Here is a 9,506-nt window from a genome sequence, read left to right on the forward strand (position 1 = left end):
TGGGAGGCTTATTGGTTTGAAGTCTTCAATTGAGTTGAAGCAACTATTAGGCTGTAAAGGACGTCAACTAAGAGAATCAATTGCGTAGAGTCTTGCGAGATTCAAGAGGCATAAAGAGCGCGGCTGTAACTGAATCAATGTGACGATAGATTTGGTCTCAACTACATTCCAGTCTGAAGTTTTGATAGTGTGTTTCTGCATTTGCGGTTTCCTCGAATGAAACTTCATATACTACTTTTTACAGGTGTGACATTGCTGGAACGAATCATAGAAGGCTAGTCAGTTATGCACCACTTTAGTCGGTTATGGAAACTACTTCTTGGACACTTGGTGTCAAAAGCTTGTGCATCAATTATGCACGGTTTTTGGTCATGTTGCTGGGATATAAACGTTAAGAAAGGCATTATAAATCAGTAGATGAGACTAAGCAGAAATTTAATCTCGTGTTTGAGAGAATAAGTTATCACTAAGAGACGACGACATGTTTAGTCCACGCGATGGACGAGTTTTGTAATCATTCGATGCAATAAAAGAAAATTGTTGCATTACTGTTGTGTGTCCATTATGTTGTCGATTTTGTGAGTTCACTAGTCAGTTTGATGCACAATTAACCTCTAATACAGTATATGCCCACATTGATGCAGTTGTGCAAAACTAAGTATTTGTGGGTGAAAACTCACTAAACCACAGTATTTATTGCCGTTCATGACCGAAGGAAATTGAAAGCATTAAATTGGGGGTGTGACACACGGCCAATTGGTAATATAATCAGTCGACTCCATATAGAAAAGGGTTATCAGATTTAACCAACATATGACATCCAAATGTCCAAAATCCTGCATATCTCGCAAGTGAAATACATCGAGACAGTCTTGGAACAGAAATAAACTAAGCCTTTGGCATGTGCTCACCTATAATCAGTTAAATTACCACAATCCATACACTACTAGTTCCTCAAATATTCATGACTTCTCCTCGAGAGAATATAACAAATAAATTCTTCAAATTCCATGATAAATTACTATGAGAGAAACCGAAAGAAAGTGAAACAAGCGTTGAACGAAATACATGTGCAGGGACTAAGACTAAGAAGAAATCAAAAAGAAAACAGCTTAAATTGGAGGGAGCAAAACCGTTCTTCCGAGAAATGAAGGATGAATCCAATTAATCTCAAGGCTTGAATTCTGAAAAGACCACGACAGAGTTGTGTCCTCCGAAACCAAAAGAATTGGAAATGGCTGCAAATAGAAAGAAGATAATTTAGCTAGTCTGATTATATCAATATATCGGTCGACTGTGATCAATGGAAATTCAAGAGTCGGTATCTTACCAACATTCACTTCATGCTGCTTCTTTACATTAGCAACAGTGTCGAAATCAACTGCAGGCTCTGGGTTCTGCAATTACAAAGGCAAAAAAGGGGGGAATCAGTGGATACGTAAGTGAAAAGGAAGATTTGGACAATTGTTCCAGTTCCTGATGGGTAATTTCTGAAACTACAGCAACAAAGCTTTCTTAAAATTATAACGTACAAATTGGTTGATAGAAGGATGCAACCATCCAGTATTGATGGCTTTCACTGTGGCGATGGCTTCTAACCCCCCTGCTGCACCAAGGCAATGCCCAATCATAGACTGAAAAAAAAAAACAATTAGGAGATGAAAATGAGAAGACTATATGTCAGCAATAAACAAATGTCGTGCTTGCTTCAAATGATTATGGAAATGATTGACAAAGTTCACAAGAAAAGGCTCAAACCGGTCTAATTGTTCAGCCATTGATTTGTGCACGTTTCATCCACATATCAAAGGTTAAACTAAAGATGAAGGAGTTCCTCATCATACAGATCACTCAAACCAGATGTAAGGCAAATCTATTGAAGATTTCAATAGTCACAGACTTGCAAATTATAAGTCACAATTTAACATTTTAAGATACTGGTATAAACTTCACTTTTTAATGAGGTGGTTTTTGGTTTATTCCCATGTTCTCGTCCTTCAAAAGAAGAATCCCTTAATTCATTCCCTTTTGAAAATACAAATGATTTCCACTTTCAATATCCAATCATATACATAAAATAATAACTAACTAAACCTTTTGCAGCCACTTAATTTCAGATCAAAATTTGCTGCTGCTATAAATTTCAGAGTGGCATCGACTCTCCTAGTTATTTTTAAGTTAACCACGTGTGAGAATTTAATACACAACAGATATGACGCACTGAATGTGTCAATTGGAAGAGGTCATTATTTTGATAAGGGGCACGAAGGCAATCTCCCCACCAAGCCAGATTGGAAGAGGTCATTATTTTGGAAGAGGTCATTATTTTGGAAGAGGTCATACATGTGCATTCATCGATAAGTATAACGCAATAAAATTCGACAAATAGTAAAGGTACATTTCTTGGCAAGCAGCCGGAGGGCTAACTTTCCACCAAGCTAACTATTATCACTAATGAAGGTGCACAGCTTGAAATTTCAAAATTATGTAACTGAATCAAAATAAACAGCAATACCATATACATTGTTCAAATATCCTAGGGAATTGTTAGCAGAACTAGTTGAGCAAACTCGAACAGTAGCAACGACAAACCAGTTATATATATATGTAGAGAGAGAGAGAGAGATTCACCTTAGTTGCATTAATCTTGATACTGGATGTGTTCTTGAATACCTTCTTTATGGCATTCACCTCAGCCAGGTCTCCAGCAAGTGTGGACGTAGCATGTGCATTTATATAGTTAACCTGGGAAGACATAGAAGTTGTCAATCTCGAATACTGACTTTGCGGAAAATATAAGTAAACTCACACGTTGTAGATCATCTAATAACTTAAAAACACAATACACTATCTTAAGGACCACAATCAATCATAGATAAGCTGCATAACAGTTCAGGAACAACTACAGAAATCCATATTCTTGGAGGCTGTTGCTTCTCACTATTTAAAGCAACAAGGTTGTTTAACAATCAAACAAGATAACAGCTTATTTAAATAATTGATCAGCCTCAAGGTGCATTTAAGCATGCGTTCAACTTTCCTGCTGGGCTTCTACAACTAATTCTTTAACTGGACCAGTTCATTATTAGTATCCAGGTGCACTATTAAGTATTAATCATTAGTATTTCGATAAACATATTTGTAAGTCATTAGGTGTTCAGAGACTATCAATAGTACAACTCTCCAGCTTGCTAAGTGGCCTGAAGCAAGAGAAAGTAGGGGCAGACAAGGATTATCCATGCTGATTACATATTTCTCAGTATGGAGCGAATGAACAATGTCTTTCTAGGTATTCAGGAAAAAAGAAGTGATGTGTGCAACGCATCACAACATCAGGGGGTAGAGAGAGATGGTATTAAAAGTGTACCTCCTCCGGCGACACACCAGCATCTTCAAGACTTTTTTCAATACATGTTGAAACACCAAGTCCATCGGCCCTAGGATCAGTCATATGATGAGCATCACAGTTTACTGCACCTCCCAAGTACTCAGCAAGAATTGGCGCACCGCGCTTCATTGCATGCTCCAAGCTCTCCATTACCTATCCAATAACAATCTAAATTTTAATCCTCTTGAAAAAAAAAGCACGTCAGGTAACTCTATTAATTAGGCTAACACTGCAGAGCGTATGGGAGGACAGATGGAAATAAGACTGAACAGACAAACAGAGATGTCAGTAGTAAACATGGTAAATCCAGAGAGCAAAAACCTCATGCTTGCATCGGGTGAGTCAGGGAGTCACATTTCGATCTTGCAACTCTATATGCTGACTGACCCAACTAATACTAATAGGGAAAGAAATTCAGCCAAGGGCGCATAAAAAATAAACAGTTATCCTTCTCTAACTCATACCAACACTCCAGCGCCTTCACCCATAACAAAACCATCTCGTTCTTTGTCCCATGGCCTTGAAGCTGTTTGTGGATCATCATTTCTCTGTGATAGGGCTCTACATGCAACAAAACCTCCTAATCCGATGGGAATGATTGCGGCTTCAGTTCCACCGGCAATCATTAAATCAGCCTCACCTCGTCGGATGTGGTTAGCAGCAGCGTAGAAGCAATAATTGGAAGTAGCACATGCAGTGGAAATGGAATAGTTTGGACCCATTAAGCCGAGTTCAATTCCAAGCAACGCAGAACCCATATTAGTTATGGCATATGGAATGAAAAAGGGCGTTATTTTCCTGTGGCCTCTTTCTATTAGAGCCTGAACACCATCTGAAAACACCGTGAGACCACCCATGCCTGTCCCGACAAGCACACCTCCTCGCTCTTTGTCTAGCTGTAATTACGCAAAAGAGCAAGAACAGTAAGATGAACTCCAACGTTTAGAAATAATACAAAAAGCATGAAATCAAAGTTCTGTAATCACTGTAATCAAGAAACGGGCTATGGACAATCATGTCAGCAAAAAACGATTAGAAAATGCATTACCCCAGAAGGATAAAGCACATGATTGGGGAATATACCTCTAACCAAAGAGCACATGAAACCGGACCAAAAGAGAAGAATGAAGTAAATACAAAATTGAAAAGGCAATTAAACATTCTACCAAAGATTGTCAATCACAGTGAATAAACTTTTTTCACACAACCAAACATCTTTACTTTCCTAAATTATTTTCTTGTTATAAAAACCATGCATGACCAAGATGAACAGGGGCGGTCCAGCCGAAAAATACGAGCGATGGAGGTCTTACCAAAGGTAAATGAAAGAAACGGATGCACAAGAAGTAATCACTGTCAAGTAAAAGAGAAAAACCAAGCAATGTTCTAACTAATCTCATCATACAACATTCAATTTCAATCCAAAAATGTACCAATTCCCTAACAATTAGAGTAGGAATTGATACTTTATCTCCATTTTTCTTTAAAGATATGAAAAGAAGATAGTTCTTTTCACAAATTTGAAAACAAAACGTGTTAATAGTTTCATTAAAATGTGCGAATTGTAAATCTTAGTAGGAAAATGAAAAGTAAATGTAATAAAGGAAATCAACCAGATCTGAACCAATTTAAATGTGTGCTCCTTTGCATCTAATATTCAGATCCAAATTATAAACGGTAGGAAACAAGTGAACAAAAAAACAAACAGCATACATGCAATAAATAAAGAAACAAACCTTTGAGAGATTTTCACCCCCGAGACCAGCATCTTCAAGTGCTTTTTTACCAGCAACGAGACAATAACGAAGACAATCATCAAGTCGACGATCATTCTTGCCATCAATATAACCTTGAGAATCAAATCCACGGATCTGACCACCAAAACGAGTTGGAAATTTGGAAGCATCGAAACGATCAATAAGTGAAATTCCACTCTCACCGGCAAGAAGACGTTCATAGTACGTATCGACATCATTACCAAATACAGAAACTAAACCCATTCCTGTAATAACAACTCTCTTTTTGGGATCTTTTTCTCTTTTTGGTGCATTCACACTCGTTTTGGAAGAAGCAGATATCACCAAAGATGGATTTCTCTTCAGTTTCGATCTATTCTTGTTACTCACATTGTTGTTATTGTTGAGAAGCGGAGATTGTTTTCGAAGTGATTCTAATGGTGACACACGAAGAGCTGCTGATTGCAAAGTCTGCATTTTCCCTACAAATCTCTAGAGAAGAAGATGTAGATTTCCCGCTTTGAAAGAGAGAATGGGGTTCGATACAATCTATTAATCTGATTGTTGGTTGATGCAGCGACTAGTATTTATAGACAACCTTTTTATCTGTTTTCTTTTTCCTCACTTTCTGCTGTGAAGTAGAGATGGGGAGATAGAAAGAGAGTGTTTGTGTGTTTTTGGGAGGGCGTTTTGTTCTATGTGAATGTGATTATGATTTTAGCTGTGACTGGGGCCAAGTGGATGCCATGTAAGCTGTGTGGTAATACTGCCCAAAACACATTTCATGGCCCACGACCAATATCCGTTCAAATTTTGTTTAGGGCACTATTACCTTTTAGGGTTGATGAAGGCACTCATTTGGAGGCTGTTTTGAGGCGTACAAAGTGATTTGCCCAGCTAGTGTGTTTATTAGGGGTATCCTAAAAATAGATAAATTATTTGGTTACCTTTCGTTAGTTTATTAATTTACTTATTTATTTAACTTTTTTTTAATTATTTTTTCAGTTTTTAAGTTGATTAATTTTTTCCCGTGCGATGCACAGGCCTATTTCTTGTTTATGAAATATTAGATTCATGTTTTAAAATTATTAGATTCATGTTTTGAAATTAATTTCGTTAAAAACAAAATAAATTTATTAAAAAAGTAAAATACTAATAAGCTCATACCTTATGAAATAGAGTGTTTGGATACCTATAAATCTAGTAAATATACGATGGATTCTATTTTAAGAGGCCGCGTGTTTAAAAATAAAAGGATTGAAATGTCAAGATACCCGTAACTTAATTGATTTTTGTGTCCGTGTAAATAATTGGTGAAAAAATTTGGGTGAATATGTAATACATGGAGTTTTTTGAGTTAGTGTATCCATCTTGATAAATTATAAGATCATCGATAGAGCATTTTATATTCCACCAATTTCTATAATGATATTTATCATGTTCAGTATGATATTTGTTTTAGCCATTTTGTGTATAAACAGTGTTCATTTTTTTCCTCATGTTATGTGTAGTTTTTTTTTCTTTTTCAACCGATTAAGAGAAACATTCATTGATCAAAATAGAGAACAAAAAGATTGTTCACGTAAAGAAGGAGAATGGAAACGGAGAAGAGCAGAAAAAATCAAGGTAACTGGTAACACGCCGCCTATGACCCATAAAGAAAAAGGCCTCACAAAAGATCGTACGGTTCTCACTAACAACATTGTAGGTTACATTTTCAATACTAATTTAAAACTTCACTGATTATACTAATTTAATTATCTTTTAGCTCGGGTATGTATAGCCACCATATGAATTGTTGGTATACGAACTTGCAAAGCAATGTCTTGAAGCTAGGCATGTACTGCTGCATCCTGCTAAATAATAGTATCTCTTCTCAAATTAGTGATGTACATGTTCAAATGATGTTGAGTATTCCTTCGATATGTTGAGAAGAAAAATAATTATAAGTGGAAAATTCCTAAGCTTTTCAGGATATTTGCATATACGAAATCATATTGCTATATAAACATAATTACTTAAGCCTTGGATCGGATATGTGTAATATCATTTACCCTATGCAGTTACAGTTTCTAATTATTCGTGTCTGCATAAGAGAAAAAAAAGTATCTGTGCCAGAAGACCATGATCATTTACCATTTTTTTTCCTCTATATGCATAAATAATGCAATATGGGTTGTCAATTTATGCAAATTTGTCTAGGATCATTATGGGCGACCCGAAAAGAATTAAGGGCGACATATAAGACAAACAGGGTCACCGAAACCTAAAATCAAGCCACCCCTTATCTAAAAATTTTCGAAATGGCAAAAATGTCCCCCATAATATCGGTAGACAATACTACAATCGGTAGTTTATATTGATGTATGTTGGTTTGTGTTATGAAAATTATAATCGGTAGTTAAAATGGTAATCTCGTGATGTTCATTACCTACCGATTATGGTAGTAGTCCCAAATTCAAAATTTTCAAAAACCAATGGAATTTTGAGTTTCTCTATTTTCACAATCGGTAGACTCATGAGATTTATTATCTACCGATTAGTCTCGTGATGTTCACTATCTACCGATTGTGCTAGTAGCCCCAAATTCAAAATTTTCAAAAACTAAATGAATTTTGAATTTCTCTATTTTCACAATCGGTAGACTCGTGATATTTATTATCTACCGATTGTACAATCGGTAGTCTCGTGATGTTCATTATCTACCGATTGTGGTAGTAGCCCCAAATTCGAAATTTTCAAAAACCAATGGAATTTTGAGTTTCTCTATTTTCATAATCGGTAGACTCGTAATGTTTATTATCTACCGATTGTATTATCGGTAGTCTCGTGATGTTCATTATCTACCGATTGTGCTAGGAGCCCCATATTCAAAATTTTCAAAAACCAATGGAATTTTGAATTTCACTACTACCATAATCGGTAGTTTCGTGATGTTTATTTTCTATCGTGATGTTATTTATCTACCGATTGTGGTAGTAGCCAAAAATTCAAAATTTTCAAAACCAATGGAATTTTGGATTCCTCAAAGAAGAGAAGAACATAGTCACAATCGGTAGATAAAAAAAAATAATACTAAACTACCGATTATGAAGGAACAAATAAGTATTTTTATCCTATTTTGTCTTATATGTCGCCCCTAATTCTTTCTGAGTCGCCCCTAATGACGCCAGGCAAATTTGCGATATAGTAGTTTACGCTTCTTGTTTGTTAAAAGTTTTTGAGTCATAGTATGAGCATTTATTATCATCCTAATTCTCATGCGCAAAATTCCAGAAGTAGCGTGCTTAGGTGATCGTTCTTTATTAAATGGGAGAGCCCATTGTATTACTTTAGTGGAATGTATAGAATATAAATATTTCCTTAGTGGATATGCATTCGATTTTGCTTGTGTACTGGCCATGATATTGTTCAAATGACCTGTAATAAGAAAATTATGGGGTACACTAATTCACACCAAGAGGAGGATGCACCAAATATGCTATTGGGATCTTAGTCCCACATTGGTTATATGGGGCTTAATTGGTAGTTTATAAGTTAATGGGTTCCCTCATCTAGTCAACTGGTTTTCGAGTTGAGTTATACCCATGGGCTTATGACGAGTTTAGGGTCGGTACCTTAACATATGCATTCAAGATAACATGGCAACAGGACATTATTGAAGAAATATTTTCCCTGCATAACTTTCATTGAGCACAATCAACTTTCATGAAAACGTCTGTTCAAATGCGTCCGAGAAATCTCTTAGGTCATGGAAATAGGGGCCAACAAACGCTTGATCCATCAAGTTTCGTGATTAACATGAAAAATAACACTAAAAAGAAGAAATAAGAAAAAGAAAACGATCCTACTTATACAAAAATATGGAGGATTGAAAAATATGACAAACATGATAACGATTGGACTAATGCATAAATCCAAATTTAACCAGAGCCTTTTCTGGGGAAAATTTGCCCCCAAGTGAACTTCTTTTTTTTTGCCCCCTAAATATTTTTTTTTGGTTGCACATATTCAACTAATAAAAGATCATCCATATAAATATGCCTAAAAGCTTTAAAAATTCTACCAAAAATCACTTGTTTTCATACATAAATTCTAAAAATTAAACATCATTTAATCAAATTAAAGATTACCAGCATCATAATTATTACTATTAGGAATTAAAGAAACCCATCGATCATCAAGAGGTTAATTAACAATAAAAACATAAATTAGGGTAAAAAAACAACAACAACATCAATACCTTTTATACTTACAGAAACATTCAATTAGGGCATCACTTGAATTGATTATTGTTTTAGGTGATCTGTTGTGTGGGAACTGGGATGAGAAAGAAGGAGACACAGGTGAACGAAAAAAAAGAAAAGAGTGAGAACGTTTCT

The 9,506-nt window shown here is 35.7% G+C and overlaps 1 protein-coding gene across 1 annotated transcript; it reads right to left on the reverse strand.

The window, feature by feature from the left end:
- Positions 1-880: 880 nt before the first annotated feature.
- LOC113295627 (3-oxoacyl-[acyl-carrier-protein] synthase I, chloroplastic-like) lies at positions 881-5,806 on the reverse strand. The gene is made up of 7 exons (XM_026543960.1): positions 5,125-5,806; positions 3,853-4,284; positions 3,368-3,541; positions 2,632-2,745; positions 1,533-1,634; positions 1,331-1,397; positions 881-1,238 (listed from the first exon to the last, which is right to left on the reverse strand). Exons 1-7 carry the CDS (start codon positions 5,599-5,601, stop codon positions 1,171-1,173), a joined length of 1,434 nt encoding a protein of 477 aa, XP_026399745.1. The 5' UTR covers positions 5,602-5,806; the 3' UTR covers positions 881-1,170.
- Between the last annotated feature and the right edge of the window lie 3,700 nt (positions 5,807-9,506).

Source organism: Papaver somniferum, chromosome 1, assembly GCF_003573695.1.
Source record: "Papaver somniferum cultivar HN1 chromosome 1, ASM357369v1, whole genome shotgun sequence".
NCBI lineage: Eukaryota > Viridiplantae > Streptophyta > Magnoliopsida > Ranunculales > Papaveraceae > Papaver > Papaver somniferum.

What these genes read in the sequence shown, in the direction of transcription:
- LOC113295627 (XM_026543960.1), bottom strand. Translation starts at nt 5,601, where the DNA reads ATGCAGACTTTGCAATCAGCAGCTCTTCGTGTGTCACCATTAGAATCA. An exon ending in GGGGTGAAAATCTCTCAAAG is followed by an intron (nt 4,285 to 5,124) that starts GTTTGTTTCTTT and finishes GCGTAATTACAG; the next exon opens with CTAGACAAAGAGCGAGGAGG. An exon ending in CTGGTGTGTCGCCGGAGGAG is followed by an intron (nt 2,746 to 3,367) that starts GTACACTTTTAA and finishes ATGTCTTCCCAG; the next exon opens with GTTAACTATATAAATGCACA.